We start from the raw sequence: 15,621 nt of genomic DNA, 5'->3' as shown, positions 1-15,621 counted from the left end.
TTCTCCCGATTGGCTGCCAGGAATTTTACTAGATTCGGAGTCTCGCGGGCTCCAGGGTTAGTTGTCAGTGTCTTCCCAGTTGTTCCGCCCCCCGCCCCGCGCCCCTCTCCGGCTGCCCTCTCCGCGTGGGGCAAGGCTTCGAGGGCAGTATATAGTAACCATTTAGCTTTGGAAAGAGAGGTGATTCGAATGGCCCGGCTTCTCCTGCCACCATGCTAGGCACTTTGGCCTCGCAGGTACTTATTGACCCGACCGGGTGTCCGTAGTTGGCGCGGTTACCTTAACCGCAGGGAATTGTGGAATTTATAGTTCTAAATTATATATGGGTGGAACGGGGAAGCTCGGGCAGATTTTTGGAGGAAAGCAAAACTGGGGACTTTCAGGACTAGGGGCCTGGGTCTCAGAAGAATGGGAAAGGACGAGAAAGGAGTCTAAATAAGAACCCTGCTATTGGCATTGTTTGGTTTTCTTTTCAGGTGCTGACCTGAACCTGGTTCATCCCTTTCTGACCAAAACTGTTCACTCACCGTGGAAGGGACTAAGCATCCATATGGAGACGCCACCAGTCAATACAAATGGAGAAAAGGACACCTCTCAGCCGCAACAAGCGTGGGAAAACAACCTTCGGGAGAACCTTGATTCAGTTACTCAGATTAGGCAGCAGCCCCGAGACCCTCCCACCGAAACGCTTGAGCTGGGAGTAAGCCCAGATCCAGCCAGCCAAATTCTACAGAATACTCAAGGAACTGCAAAACTGGTTGCTGAACTTGAAGGAGACTGTCATAAGTCTCATGGATCAACCAGTCAGATGCCAGAGGCCCTTCAAGCTTCTGATCTCTGGTACTGCCCCGATGGGAGCTTTGTCAAGAAGATCATAATCCGTGGCCATGGCTTGGACAAACCCAAACTAGGCTCCTGCTGCCGGGTACTGGCTTTGGGGTTTCCTTTCGGATCAGGACCGCCAGAGGGCTGGACAGAGCTAACTATGGGCGTAGGGCCATGGAGGGAGGAAACTTGGGGGGAGCTCATAGAGAAATGCTTGGAGTCCATGTGTCAAGGTGAGGAAGCAGAGCTTCAGCTGCCTGGGCATTCTGGACCTCCTGTCAGGCTCACACTGGCGTCCTTCACTCAAGGCCGGGACTCCTGGGAGCTGGAGACTAGCGAGAAGGAAGCCCTGGCCAGGGAAGAACGTGCAAGGGGCACAGAACTATTTCGAGCTGGGAACCCTGAAGGAGCTGCCCGATGCTATGGACGGGCTCTTCGGCTGCTCCTGACTTTACCCCCACCCGGCCCTCCAGAACGAACTGCCCTTCATGCCAATCTGGCTGCCTGTCAGTTGTTGCTAGGGCAGCCTCAGTTGGCAGCCCAGAGCTGTGACCGGGTGTTGGAGCGGGAGCCTGGCCATTTAAAGGCCTTATACCGAAGGGGGGTTGCCCAGGCTGCCCTTGGGAACCTGGAAAAAGCAACTGCTGACCTCAAGAAGGTGCTGGCGATAGATCCCAAAAACCGGGCAGCCCAGGAGGAACTGGGGAAGGTGGTCATTCAGGGGAAGAAGCAGGATGCAGGGCTGGCTCAGGGTCTGCGCAAGATGTTTGGCTGATTAAAAGTTAAACCTTAAAAGAGACAGGAACTTGTGAATTGTGGTCTGTGCTGTGAGATTTGGGGGTGGGGGGCCAGAGGGAAGGTTTCAGCCCATATCCCATTCTCAGCTTTTGGCTTCCTAGGGGAGGTAGCAGTGGTCCCAGTGCGCCCCTTTTGAGGGGCTTATCTATCTCCGAAGACACACAGAAGCTGTCTAAACTAAACTTAGTAGTGGCTGGGGGAGATGGTGGACCCTAATACTGGGTACTACATCTCCCAGGTGCTTTATCACTGGAGCCTGTTTGGCGCATGCGCTTGGCGGTCTGGCACTGTCTGGAAGTTACTTCCTGCTGCTGTGCTCCCATTGGGCCTGCCTACACAGTCATCTGCATCTGTTGATTCACGTGCTCAGCACTCAGGTCTCTTACTGGTCGGTAGAGCTTCCGGGACGCCCCCTTTTTTAAAAGAGTCAACTGATTAGTTGGTGATGGGGAGAGGCGGGCCTTGGGAACCGTCTCATGTTTGGGGGGTGGGGGGGAAAGATGGCGGAGCTGATGCTCCTCAGCGAGATTGCTGACCCTACGCGTTTCTTCACCGACAACCTGCTTAGCCCGGAGGACTGGGGTCTGCAGAGTGAGGCACCGGGGAGAGGAGAGGGTTGTGGCAAACTGTGTCCCTGAGGCACGCGGGAAAGGAGCGGGGGCCTAAAGAGGAAGTCTGGGCAAATACGGAATCCTCCATCTGAAGGAGAGCGGAGCGGGGGGCTCGTTGTGCATTAAGGGGATACAAAAGTCGGGGAAGAACTCTGCTCTCTGCTGGAACGTCGAGTTGTTCCGGGGTCGGGGAAGGAGGGGCTGAAGCACTCTGGTTGTATCACTTTTCAAGTGGGCGGGCGGTGGGTCTGGCCGAGCGGAGCCAATGAGGGATGGGGCGGGGGCTTGTGTGCGATCTGTAGGCTGGGCCCACCGAACGAGCCCCCGACACTCAGCATTTCTTGCAGACAGCACCTTGTATTCTGGCCTAGATGAAGTGGCCGAGGACCAGACGCAGCTCTTCCGTTGCCCGGAGCAGGATGTCCCGGTATTGTGTCCCCAGCCTTTCTCTAACCCTTGGTGGGTGGAAAGTGAGCCCAGAACCTGGACTCATTCACAGGCCAGAGCTCATCTGGAGTCACCCCTGCTTTCTCACCCTTTCTCACACTCCTGCCCTCTTGTATCCTCCCTTATTTAGTTTGACGGCAGCTCCCTGGACGTGGGGATGGATGTCAGCCCGCCTGAGCCCCCATGGGAACTCCTGCCGATCTTCCCAGGTAAGGTAGTCTTTGTGGTTCCCTGGGATTTCCAGAAACCCTCATCTTCCCACTGTTTCCCAGAAACTATGTAGCTTCCTATATCATCACGCCTCTACATAAGTGCCTATCCTCTCTCCTTCAATACCCTATTTTTGTTTCTGCTCCCTTGCTGTGGTACAGGAATCCCCACCGACATGTCCTTGGGTACTTTTTGGACTCTTCTTAAGCTCTGCTTCCTGATAATTTCTAACTCCCTTTCCTCCAGATCTTCAGGTGAAGTCTGAGCCATCTTCCCCCTGCTCTTCCTCCTCCCTCAGCTCCGAGTCATCACGTCTCTCCACAGAGCCATCCAGCGAGGTGAGAGAGCCATATCCCTCCTACTTTCTGTGGCAGGGACTCTGCTTCATTCCCTTCACCCGTGGGTGACAAAGAAATGATTTAAATGATTTGTGTGCTGTGAGTCATGAGGTGTGTGAGGTGTGGGGGGCCTTCTCCACTACCTTTGCCGTTTCCTTAATATCCTCATTTTCCACATCCCCTTTGGTTATCTAGCAGTGAAGATTTTTGTTTGTTTGTTTGTTTGTTTGAGATAGGGCCTCCCTCTGTCATCCAAACTACAGTGTAGTGACGGAGTCACGGCGCACTGTAGCCTTGACCTCCTGAGCTCAGGTGATCCTCCTGCCTCAGCCTCCTGAGTAGCTGGGACCACAGACACATGCCACCATGTCTGGCTAATTTTTTTTTTATTGTTTGTAAAAATGGGGTCTTCCTATGTTGCCCAGAGTGGTCTTGAACTCCCGGGCTCAAGTGATCCTCCCACCTTGGCATCCCAAAGTGCTTGCTTGGATTACAGGTATAAGCCACCACGCCTGATCTGGGGTCTTTTTAATATAAAGAGTTATGTGAGGCTGGGAAGAAGAGAGTTATTAACTGCTGAGAATTCTGGAACTGTTCTTGCCCAAGTTGTCCAATCTAAGGCTATATTTGAAGTCATGAGACTTCATCAATTCTCCTAGAAATAAAGTAGAAAGAATGAACAGATTAGAAAGATGGTCAGTACCATTCAGACCAGAATGTCAAATAATTGATGGCTTGTAAGCCCTAAACTCCTAAAGCTTTTGTTCTTGCTCTTACTGTCAACATCTGCCTTGTTTTTTGCCCTTCTTTCTGCCCCCTGCCCCACACCAACTCTTACCCAGGCTCTTGGGGTAGGGGAGGTGCTCCATGTGAAGACAGAGTCCTTGGCACCCCCACTGTGTCTCCTGGGAGATGACCCAACATCCTCATTTGAAACCATCCAGATCAACGTAGTCCCCACCTCTGATGATTCCTCAGGTAATAACAGCCTGCCCCCAATCCTTGGCTTTACTACGGGAGAATGTGTTATGTGTGTGTGTGTATGTGTGTAGATGGAGGGGAAGTGCAGGCAGCAGGACAGGGAGAAAAAGGTGGGGAGGGGAAATGGCAGAAAACCAGGAGGGAAGGCAGGAAGGAAAGGAAACATTTCAGGGAACCACAGCAAGTGCAGTGCTGAGAAGATGGATATTATTTTTCTCTCTTTTTCTTGTTCCTAGTATTCTGTCATGCCATTCAACTTACTTTTTAAAAACTCGTAAGCAGTTTAGGGCGTATCTATCTGTGTGATTCCCCTCCACCCAACATTTTATTATAAACATTTTTGTTGTTGTTGAGACAGAGTCTCACACTGTCGCCCGGGCTGAAGTGCAGTGGCGTAGTCTCGGCTCACTGCAACATCCACCTCCCAGGTTCAAGCGATTCTCCTGTCTCAGCCTCCCAAGTAGCTGGGATTACAGGCGCCCACCACCACGCCCAGCTAATTTTTTGTATTTTTAGTAGAGATGGGGTTTCACCATGTTGGCCAGGGTGGTCTTGAACTCCTGACCTCATGATTCACCTACCTCGGCCTCCCAAAGTGCTGGGATTACAGGCGTGAGCCATCGCGCCCAGCCCATAAACATTTTTAAACATACAGAAAGGCTAGAACACCATATACTAAACTAGATTCTACAATTAACATTATTTGTTCTATTTTAAAGTGTTCCCAAGTTTATTTACTCGTAGCTGTGTATTTAGTAAATGTTTATTGATGTGATCATATCTGAGGTATAATAATTTAAAAAAAGAAATATTTATTAAGCACCTACTCCATGCCAGATACTGAGCAGAGTGCTGGGAATGCAAAGATGAACAAGACCTGACCACTATGCTGACTTTCAAACCCTGTGATTTAGTAATGGGAGAAAGACAAGTACCAGTCAATACAGGTGTGGTCATTCTAGGATAGAAATCACTAGAGGTGGGGCTGGGTGTGGTGGCTCATGCCTGTAATCCCAGCACTTTGGGAGGCCGAGGCGGGCGGATCATGAGGTCAGGAGATTGAGACCATCCTGGCTGACATGGTGAAACCCCATGTCTACTAAAAATACAAAAAATTACCCTGTAGTCCCAGCCACTCGGGAGGCTGAGGCAGGAGAATGGCATGAACCCAGGAGGCGGAGCTTGCAGTGAGCGAGATCACGCCACTGCACTCCATCCTGAGCAAAAGAGCAAGACTCCGTCTCGAAAAAAAAAAAAAATTCACTAGAGGGTACTGTGAAAGCTCATAAGAGGGGACATTTCATCCACATTGGGGCTGAATCTAGGACATGCTCCTGGAAGAAGGGTTTCCTGAGAGTTTTAAAGGACACATAGAAATTAGCCAGGAGGACAGTGTGGGGGTTGACTTGTGTGTGAGGACCCTGCATTTCTTCAGAGTGGGTGTAAGAAGGATTTGGGGAGTGATGTGGAACTGCAGAGGCTACAGGGCCAGGTAGGGCCCCTGCTAAGGGGCCCTTAGCTTTTACCTGTGGATAGCTGGGGGCCTTTGAAGAATTAAGCAGGGAAGCAATATGATTAGGAAGATGATTCTAGTGGCAAAGTAGAGAATGGGTTGCAGAGGGGCAGGGCCGGAGGCAAGAGAACCAAGGAAGAAGCTTATGCAGTTGATCAAGTAAGATACTTGGGTGTCGTGAAGAAAGCAGACTTGAGAAAGAATGAAGTGGAATGAGTTGTGACCTCCTGGACACTGGAGAGAGGTAGGAGTCAAAGAGGTTTGTGGCTAGGATGGCTGTGGGTGGGTGATGTTAATGTTCACTGGATGGAGACTGCAAGAGCAGGGGCTTTCTGGTCAGGGAAGATGATGAATTCAGCGTTGGACATGTTGATTTTTTTTTTTTTTTTTTTTGTTACGGAGCTTCACTCTTGTTGCCCAGGCTGGAGTGCAATAGTGGTGTGATCTCGGCTCACTGTAACCTCCGTCTCCTGGGTTCAAGCGATTCTCCTGCCTCAGCCTCCTGAGTAGCTGCGATTACAGGCATGCTCCACCACGCCTGGCTAATTTTGTATTTTTAGTAGAGACAGGGTTTCTCCATGTTAGGCTAGTCTTGAATTCCCGACCTCAGGTGATCCACCCACTTTGGCCTCCCAAAGTGCTGGGATTACAGGCGTGAGCCACCATGCCCAGTTGACATGTTGACTGTTGATTTCAAAGTACCTTCTGGATCTCCTGGCACCATCTCTCACTGGCTGAACTCCAACCAGGGAGCCCACTGATGCAGTTCATGCAGATTCTTCCTGGATCTCAGAGCACAGCAGGAAGGGATGGAGAGTGGATTTGGAGGGACAAACAGATTATATCCAGCAGATTAATAAATGTTATAAAGAAGTCACACAAAATAAGGATTGAAATACCATTAGCAGGCCAGGTGCAGTGGCTCACACTTGTAATCCCAGCACTTTGGGAGGCCACGGTGGGCGGATCACAAGGTCAGGAGATTGAGACTGTTCGGGTAACACAGTGAAGCCCCATCTCTACTAAAAATACAAAAAATTAGCCAGGCATGGTGGCAGGCACCTGTAGTCTCAGCTACTCGGGAGGCTGAAGCAGGAGAATGGCGTGAACCCGGGAGGTGGAGCTTGCAGTAAGCCGAGATCGCCCACTGCCATTAGCAGCAAAAGGATTGTTGGTGGCTTTGCATTGCATAGTGTTATTAGAGTCAGATTCTCCTCCATACTTAGGTATTTTTTGAGGGCCTGTACTTTACCCTCAATGGACATGAGACATAGTTCTTGCTTTTGAAGAGTTTTGTGAGGGTTATAATACATCATGTTTAAATAGTTCCCTTTTTTGGCGGGGGGGGGACACAGTTTTGCCCTGTCACCCAGGCTGGAGTGCATTGGCGTGATCTCCACTCACTGCAACCTCCGTTTCCTGGGTTTAAGCTATTTTCCTGCCTCAGCACCCCCTAGTAGCTAGGACTACAGGCACGTGCCACCATGCCCAGCTATTTTTTTGTATTTTTGGTAGAGACAGGGTTTTGCCATGTTGTTCAGGCTGGTGTTGAACTCCTGGCTTCAAGCAATCCACCTGCATTGGGTGTCGGCCTCCCAAAGTGCTGGGATTACAGGCGTGAGCCACCGCGCCCCGCCAAGATTTTTTTTTCACTTAATTTTCCTTTGTTCCTTTGGATTTGTATCATGACCGTATTATCTATTCAAAAATATAAATTGAAATTTTAAAAAGCAATCTTAGTGATCGTATAATTAAGTACCAAAGTGAACGGTATGGACCAGAGGTAGTCGTAGACTGTTGATCTGTGGGCTGAATCTGGCCCTCAGAAGGGTTTTATTTCACTGACATGGGGCCTAGCATTTTCTTTCATGGAGTGATCAACAAGTCATAAAGGCAGATTTAATGGAGGCCATGAAGGCTCAGAGGTGATTGAGGCTTTGCTGTTTGGTGCCTGGGAGGAAAACTTGTGTGACGGGGCAATCAGGAAGCCTCATTTATGGCCAGTTAGATTTGGGTGACTGGTGAGGCATGAGAATGGAAGGGACCAGCAGGCAGCTTGGAAGTCAGAATCTGGTGTAGGTGAGCAGCCAGGGGGAGATGCACACTTGGTGGTTGTCAGCATGGAGATGCATTGGGCCAGGATAAAGTGGAAATCCAGCAAGACAGGAATTCGGGCCATGTGAATGCTGGAGACCCCCCCCGCCCGCCCCTTCCCCTGCTCAGGCCTATTCTATGCGAATAGACAAGTTCTGTGAACAAGAAAGAGGGAAAAGCAGAAGGGCAAAGACAGCTTTGAGGAACATGGAGCAGGGATGAGAAAAATCAGAGGAACCACTAAAGGAGAAAGGGAAGCACTAGGCGAAAAGCAGGGCGGAGAGCCAGCAGGTGAGCAGCTCTGTGACTGCCCCTCCTGGATGGCCTGCAATCTAGGGCCAGAAGAGTTTTATTTTCAGGTTCAAAGAGAAAGGACCCATTTCCCTATCTTAACCCTCTTTTTTATTTTTTTGAGACAGAGTTTTGCTCTTCTTGGCCAGGCTGGAGTGCAATGGCGTGATTTCGGCTCACTGCAACCTTTGCCTCCCAGGTTCAAGCGATTCTCCTGCCTCAGCCTCCTGAGTATCTGGGACACAGGGATGCGCCACCGCACCCGACTAATTTTGTATTTTTAGTAGACACAGGGTTTCTCCATGTTGGTTAGGCTGGTCTTGAACTCCTGACCTCAGGTGATCCACCCGCCTTGGCCTCCCAAGGTGCTGGGATTACAGGCGTGAGCCACCATGCCCAGGCTCCCATGTTAACCCTCTTAACCCTTCAGTGTTTACATGATATCCAGCTTTTGCCTCATCCTGCCTCCCACAGATGTCCAGACCAAGATAGAACCTGTCTCTCCATGTTCTTCCATCAACTCTGAGGCCTCCCTGCTCTCAGCTGACTCCTCTAGCCAGGTGAGCACCAACTTCCTTCCTCCCTCCAGGTTTTCCAGTGAGTTCCTCCTGACCTAGAGGTATGAGAGCTTTCTCTTCTTCAGCTCCTTCTCCTCGACACTCCTGACTAATGTATCTCTGGAATGCCCCACATAGGCTTTTATAGGAGAGGAGGTCCTGGAAGTGAAGACAGAGTCCCTGTCCCATTCAAGATGCCTCCTGTGGGATGTCCCAGCCCCCTCACTTGGAGCTGTCCAGATCAGCATGGGCCCATCCCCTGATGGCTCTTCAGGTAATGGGGTCTCCTGACACTTGGAATCCCTAGTGAGAGGCCTGTGGTCCTGATATTTCTTGTTCTTTTCCCTCACCTTCCTTCAGGGAAAGCCCTGCCCACCCGGAAGCCGCCACTGCAGCCCAAACCTGTGGTGCTAACCACTGTCCCAATGCCACCCAGAGCTGTGCCTCCCAGCACCACCGTCCTTCTGCAGCCCCTCGTCCAGCCACCCCCAGGTACTGAAGAAGGAGAAAAGGGCCGGGTGTGGTGGCTCACGCCGGTAATCCCAGCACTTTGGGAGGCTGAGGCAGGCAGATCACTTGAGGTTGGAAGTTTAAGACCAGCCTGGCCAATGTGGTGAAACCTTGTCTCTACTAAAAATACAAAAATTAGCGCGGAGTGGTGGCACGCACCTGTAATCCCAGCTCCTCAGGAGGCTGAGGCAGGACAATCACTTGAACCCAGGAGGCGGAGGTTGCAGTGAGCTGAGATCATGCCACTGCACTCCAGCCTGGGCGACAAAGCGAGACTTTGTCTCAAAAAGAAAAGAGAAAAACCAAAAAATTAAAATAAAAATAAATAAATAAATTAAAAAAAAAAAAAAAAAGGCCGGGCACAGTGGCTCACGCCTGTAATCCCAGCACTTTGGGAGGCCAAGGCTGGCGGATCACAAGGTCAGGAGATCGAGACCATCCTGACTAACACAGTGAAACCCTGTCTCTACTAAAAATCCAAAAATTTAGCCAGGTGTGGTGGCGTGCGTCTGTAGTTCCAGCTGCTGGGGAGGCTGAGGCAGGAGAATGGCGTGAACCCGGGAGGCGGAGCTTGCAGTGAGCCAAGATCGCGCCACTGCACTCCAGCCTGGGCGACAGAGCAAGACTCCATCTCAAAAAAGAAAAAGAAGGAGAAAAGGAGACGGGCTGCATTGACCCCTTCAGGGAGCTCGCAGCCATTGAGGCTGCCAACCCTTGGGTTCCGTGGTGTGGGTGTGGACACGACCCCACCCAGCGCACAGCCCTCTGACCTCCTCTGCTCACTTGCCCCAGTGTCCCCAGTTGTCCTCATCCAGGGTGCTATTCGAGTCCAGCCTGAAGGGCCGGCACCCTCTCTACCACGGCCTGAGAGGAAGAGCATCGTTCCCGCTCCTATGCCTGGAAACTCCTGCCCACCTGAAGTGGATGTAAGTGTTGGGGAGGAGAGGAGTAGGGCGAGTGATGGGAAGGGAAGAGGGAAGTCTGTCATGGAGAGAACTGTGGGATGAGGAGGGAGTTGAGACCTAGGAGCAAAAAATGAGGAAGCAGACCCATTAGATCATTCTGGGGGTCAGAATGGACTCCTGTTTCTATATGAATATCAACTCCAGGTAGTTTTAGGGTCCTTTAGGTTTGCTGTCACTGCAGATGGAGAAATGGGGTTGGTCTCCATAAATTAAAGGCAAGGAAGTCATACTGTACTATACGACTACGGTCGTGGCCATAGTTGGGGAGGGAGGCTGCCTCCTAGGGGAAAATCAGGTAAACTGTATAAGCAGTATAACAAGGTTAAACTTTGAACCCTACAAATGTGGGTTGACAGGAAGTAAGAGTTACGAAGGAAAGAGTTTCCACCAGCTTGGAGGAAGTTCTTCCCACACTCTAACCTTTCCCACCTCTGAGGAGCAGTAGCAGGGAATGTTTGAGAGAAGGGCCCCTTCCCTAGCATGTTTGAGTAGAGAGGAAAAACCTCTCTGACTGTGTAGGTGGGTCAGGAAGGCAGGGAAGTGGCCATGTGAGCTTTGGGTAAATCATTCCCTGGGGTTTGGGAGCATAGTCCCCTTCTGCCAACTCATCTGTCGTTCTTTTTTGACCTTCTGGGTGCCTAGGCAAAACTGCTGAAGCGGCAGCAGCGAATGATCAAGAACCGGGAGTCAGCCTGCCAGTCCCGGAGAAAGAAGAAAGAGTATCTGCAGGGACTGGAGGCTCGGCTGCAGGCAGTACTGGCTGACAACCAGCAGCTCCGCCGGGAGAATGCTGCCCTCCGGCGGCGGCTGGAGGCCCTGCTGGCTGAAGTAAGACCAGTCTGTCCCTGGGACACCAACAGGAATACAGCCTCCTTGGAATGATTCCCCTTTTTCTTGTCTCTTTCTTTGTACCTTAGAACAGCGAGCTCAAGTTAGGGTCTGGAAACAGGAAGGTGGTCTGCATCATGGTCTTCCTTCTCTTCATTGCCTTCAACTTTGGACCCGTCAGGTGAGACCTTCCCTGCTTCACTAGAACCTTCCAGGTGGGGCCCACGTTGCAGCCTCCTAGCTGCCTGCTTTGGCCCAGGCCATTTCCTTCTGCTTATACACAAATGGTTCTGGTGTCCTTGGCACCGATGATGTGTCTGGCCAGCCCCTTCCTGCTGCATTATTTGTCTTTTTTCTTTTTTTTTTTTTTTTTTTTTGGATACGGAGCCTTGTTCTGTTGCCCAGGCTGGAGTGCAGTGGCACGATCTCGGCTCACTGCAACCTCCGCTTCCTGGGTTCAAGTGATTCTTCTGCCTCAACCTCCCAAGTAGCTGGGATTACAGGCGCACACCACCATGCCTGGCTAATTTTTTGTATTTTTTTAGTAGAGACAGGGTTTCACTGTTGTTGCCTCGAGCTGGTCTCGAGCTCCTGAGCTCAGGCAATCCGCCCACCTCAGCCTCCCAAAGTGCTAGGATTACAGGCTTGAGCCACCTTGCCCGGCCTCCTGCTCCATTATTTTTCCAGTGGAGAGTAGATGATGGTGATAATGTTGGCAGAAATAGTGACTATTAAGTGCTTACCGAGTTCTAGGCTCTAGGTGATGCACTCTCTTTTTCGTATGTAGGAACCATCCTTATTCCCATCTTACAGAGGTAGACTCAGGCTTGTATAACAGATTGCAACTCAAGCAGTCCATCTGCAGAGTCTTTATTCTTAACTAGACACTTGATACAGCTGAAATTCTTCATTGTGCTCAGTCCTTCTTTATCCACAGCATCAGTGAGCCTCCTTCAGCTCCCATCTCTCCTCGGATGAACAAGGGGGAGCCTCAACCCCGGAGACACTTGCTGGGGTTCTCAGAGCAAGAGCCAGTTCATGGAGTTGAACCTCTCCAGGGGTCCTCCCAGGGCCCTAAGGAGCCCCAGCCCAGCCCCACAGACCAGCCCAGTTTCAGGTGAGGAGAGAGAGAGAGGGCCCCCCTCTCGTTTGAGGGTATGAGTTGGTCTTCAATCTGCTTTCAGTGAGGGGGACCCAAAGCTTTCTCTTGCCATCGTCGCTTTCTTTGTTGTGGGAGTGCTGGACAGTCTCCAAGTGTTGTCTCCTTCCTGCTTCACTCCAGCAACCTGACAGCCTTCCCTGGGGGCACCAAGGAGCTACTACTAAGAGACCTAGACCAGCTCTTCCTCTCCTCTGATTGCCGGCACTTCAACCGCACCGAGTCCCTGAGGTGTGGGATTCATTGCTGGGGCATCCAGCTCCCCTGGCCTCCCAAGGCCTTCTGCAGTCAGCCTGGCTGGCCTGTGTACTAAAGCGCCAGCGCTCCCTGCCCTCTCCTCACTCCTGTGGGTGGGCAAGGAGGGTGGGAATCTTGGCCTGGCGTGGAGGTCCTGAGCCTCCTCCACTTCCCCAGGCTTGCTGATGAGTTGAGCGGCTGGGTCCAGCGCCACCAGAGAGGCCGGCGGAAGATCCCTCAGAGGGCCCAGGAGAGACAGGTAGGGCGGGTGGCTGGTTCACGGAAGGTCACTTGAAGACAAGGGCTAAAGACCTCTTCTGGGGATTTCTAGTGGGCATCTCGCTGTGGAAGTTTGAGGGATCGTTTGAAGTGGAGGGTTGAGTGGGAGGTGGCATCAGCTTCCAGGGACCGTTTGTCTCTTTCCCTTTTCCCTTCACCCTCTCCAAGTCCTTAGATATTTCTCCTTCCAGAAGTCTCAGCCACGGAAGAAGTCACCTCCAGTTAAGGCAGTCCCCATCCAACCCCCTGGACCCCCGGAAAGGTGAATGTGGGGTGGGGTGCTTACTTATTAAGTGAAATTCCACTCTCAAGAGCTGTACCCCCAGTAGCTGTCCTGTGCCTGTCATTACTGTCACCAGTGGGATTATACCTCCCTCCTCCACTGGGGGTCTCCTGTCTTTTTCTCTCATCCTAACCCCTTCCCTGGTAGAAACTGAGCATTGGGCTTAGTTCCCCTCAAATCCTGTTTCCCCACCTGCCTAGGGATTCTGTGGGCCAGCTGCAGCTATATCGCCACCCAGACCGTTCGCAGCCAGCGTTCTTGGATGCAATTGACCGACGGGAAGACACATTTTATGTTGTCTCTTTCCGAAGGGTGAGTTTCTCCTGCCCTTCCATCTCTGTCACCCCAGGTTCCCAGCAGTCTGTCTTCAGTGGGGGGATGTAGAGTAGGGCTGGGGAGCTTGTTGGCATCTTTGCCTCCACCCTTCTGGCCTGGCCCATCTGTTCCCCAGGACCACCTGCTGCTCCCAGCCATCAGCCACAACAAGACCTCCCGGCCCAAGATGTCCCTGGTGATGCCTGCCATGGCCCCCAATGGTAACTCTTTCCCTGCTGGGTATGGGGGCAGTTCCAACAGGGGGATCCAGCCTGGGAGCCGAGGGGGAAGGGGGAGAGGAGCAAGGCATCCAGAGGGCTGCTGGACCCACAGGTGAGAAGCAGCAGGAAGTGGGTGGAGGGAAGAGCACCATGCAGGAGACTTGGGAGGGAGACAAGGGTGAGGGTCCTTCCCTGGTAAAGGTGCTTGGGTAGATGACTGGGCAGAGCGGGGGGCCGGGAACCTGCTAGACTCTCACTTCCTTTTTTCTCTTGATGTCCTCTCCTGTGTGACCCCACACTCATCAATGCCCTTTTCTTTTCCTACCTTCTCCTTGTCCCTGCACCAAACTCTGTCCCTGCCATCCTGTTTAACTCCCACTATGGATCTGCCTCCTCACTATTGCCCGCCCTTTTCCTCTCTGCTCACCTCTAATTTTCTGACCTCCTCCCCTCCTCCCTGCAATCCCTGTTTGCCTCCCCATCTCCTCTTCCTTAACTCTCCCCTTCTTACAGAGACCCTGTCAGGCCGTGGGGCCCCGGGGGACTATGAGGAGATGATGCAGATCGAGTGTGAGGTCATGGACACCAGGGTGATTCACATCAAGACCTCCACAGTGCCCCCCTCGCTCCGAAAACAGCCATCCCCAACCCCAGGCAATGCCACAGGTGGCCCCTTGCCAGCCTCTGCAGCCAGCCAGGCCCACCAGGCCTCCCACCAGCCCCTCTACCTCAATCATCCCTGACCTCTGCCATTCACACTGACTTAGAACGGGGGGAGGGGGTACCAGGTGGCCAGGTGGGACTGTTTCAGATTTCCCTGATCCCCAGGTTTGGGGCAATTGGTAAAGGAAAGACCAGGTGTGGGGGTTAAGCACTTATTTGAGGTGGGGTGTTCACCTCTCTTCTCATCCCTTTTCAGAATATAGGGCTCCTCTCATTCCTGTGAACCCCCAGTCCCGGCTTCTTTGTTTGAGAGGATTGTGTGAGGTTCAGTTGTGGGGTGGGTGGTGAGCTGCTGCATATTCTTTATTTTGTTTCTCTAATGTTATGGCAGTGGAGGTGGGAATTTAGTCCCCAGGTGGGACAAGGGAAGTTTTTGTATTTTGGAGCTAGTTACTGGGAGTAAGGGAGGGTGGGGTTGGGGGGGAGTTCAGGTTTATGTGTGTGCATTTCTTTTTTATTATTATTAAATAAACAACTTGGAGGGAGTTGAAGGAATGGTGGCTGCCTTCCTGGCTCATGATGGGGAGTTTGGGGGAAAGTGGCTTCTCCAGAGCCAGCATCAAAGAATCAAGCACTGAAGACATAGCTGGCTCTGAGGTGGGGTGGGTGCGGGATCACAGACTGTATGTCATCCCCTTGCTCTCACCCCTGCAACTCTGGGGTATATCTCTGTCTAGCAACGATGTCTCATGGCGTGACAGACTAGAGGATACACATCCCTGGAATGTGAGTCAACAGGAAAGATGGGGCCCCACGCCCTTTAGGGTGAGCAGCCTCTGGGTCTCCTGCTCTCCAACAGGTTCTCCCCCTCTTCTTGCTGTCCAGGATGAGCAGCTCAAACAAACAAGGAGAGCTGGAGCCAGAGGCTCAGAGCCCAGGAAGTGGGGGCCTCGGTGAAGAAGGGGTGGTATTTGGAAGGGAAGGGGGATGTGGCAGGATATTCTCTAAGCCCTAAACTGGAGGGGACTGAGACTTGAGAGTAGAGATGAAAGACAAAGACAAGAGTGGGGCAGGCAGAAAAAGCTGTACATTCTTACGTTTTTAATTTTTTTTTTTTTTTGAGATGGAGTCTCGCTCTCTCACCCAGGCTGGAGTGCAGTGGCGCGATCTTGGCTCACTGCAACCTCTGCCTCTTGGGTTCAAGTGATTCTTCTGCCTCAGCCTCTCAAGTAGCTGGGACTACAGGTGCACGCCACCACACCTGGCTAATTTTTGTATTTTTAGTAGAGGTAGGGTTTCACCATATTGGCCAGGCTGACCTCGTGATCTGCCCACTTCGGCCTCCCAAAGTGCTGGGATTACAGGCGTGAGCCACCATGCCTGGCTAGGCTGTGCATTTAGACGAGTCTCGCTCTGTCACAGGCTGGAGGCAGTGGCGATCTCGCCACTGCAGGCCCCCCCCGGCACGCCTCCCCTCACCCCGCGTACTGGCTACA

The 15,621-nt window shown here is 52.0% G+C and overlaps 3 protein-coding genes across 3 annotated transcripts in view; all 3 read left to right on the top strand.

The window, feature by feature from the left end:
• Window positions 1-1,624, top strand: FKBPL (FKBP prolyl isomerase like). Its single transcript, XM_003272137.4, has 2 exons — window positions 1-236; window positions 477-1,624. The coding sequence occupies exon 2, from the start codon at window positions 551-553 to the stop codon at window positions 1,598-1,600; it is 1,050 nt and encodes a 349-aa protein (XP_003272185.1). The 5' UTR covers window positions 1-236; window positions 477-550; the 3' UTR covers window positions 1,601-1,624.
• Window positions 1,625-2,090: 466 nt separating this feature from the next.
• On the top strand, window positions 2,091-14,680 carry ATF6B (activating transcription factor 6 beta). The gene is made up of 18 exons (XM_003272136.2): window positions 2,091-2,214; window positions 2,582-2,661; window positions 2,812-2,890; window positions 3,138-3,229; window positions 4,072-4,207; window positions 8,583-8,668; window positions 8,804-8,939; window positions 9,026-9,157; window positions 9,968-10,101; window positions 10,783-10,968; window positions 11,058-11,149; window positions 11,906-12,085; window positions 12,251-12,358; window positions 12,542-12,623; window positions 12,835-12,905; window positions 13,127-13,238; window positions 13,378-13,462; window positions 13,976-14,680. Exons 1-18 carry the CDS (start codon window positions 2,100-2,102, stop codon window positions 14,203-14,205), a joined length of 2,136 nt encoding a protein of 711 aa, XP_003272184.2. The 5' UTR covers window positions 2,091-2,099; the 3' UTR covers window positions 14,206-14,680.
• The window catches only part of TNXB (tenascin XB), a 75,078-nt gene continuing 74,066 nt past the window's right edge, over window positions 14,610-15,621 (top strand). The window contains exon 1 of the mRNA XM_030802529.1: window positions 14,610-14,950. The gene's annotated coding sequence lies outside the window, so the exon portion shown is untranslated. The remainder of the gene's footprint in view (window positions 14,951-15,621) is intronic.

The sequence above is a fragment of the Nomascus leucogenys genome, chromosome 22a (assembly GCF_006542625.1).
Source record: "Nomascus leucogenys isolate Asia chromosome 22a, Asia_NLE_v1, whole genome shotgun sequence".
NCBI classification, from domain to species: Eukaryota; Metazoa; Chordata; class Mammalia; order Primates; family Hylobatidae; genus Nomascus; species Nomascus leucogenys.
This window is presented reverse-complemented; position numbering and strand designations above follow the sequence as displayed.

Bases quoted from the DNA above. Each gene is read 5' to 3' on its own strand.
- FKBPL (XM_003272137.4), top strand. From the start codon at position 551: ATGGAGACGCCACCAGTCAATACAAATGGAGAAAAGGACACCTCTCAG.
- ATF6B (XM_003272136.2), top strand. From the start codon at position 2,100: ATGTTTGGGGGGTGGGGGGGAAAGATGGCGGAGCTGATGCTCCTCAGC. The intron at 2,215-2,581 runs GTGAGGCACCGG...CATTTCTTGCAG, and splicing joins GGAGGACTGGGGTCTGCAGA to ACAGCACCTTGTATTCTGGC. The intron at 12,086-12,250 runs GTGAGGAGAGAG...GCTTCACTCCAG, and splicing joins ACAGACCAGCCCAGTTTCAG to CAACCTGACAGCCTTCCCTG.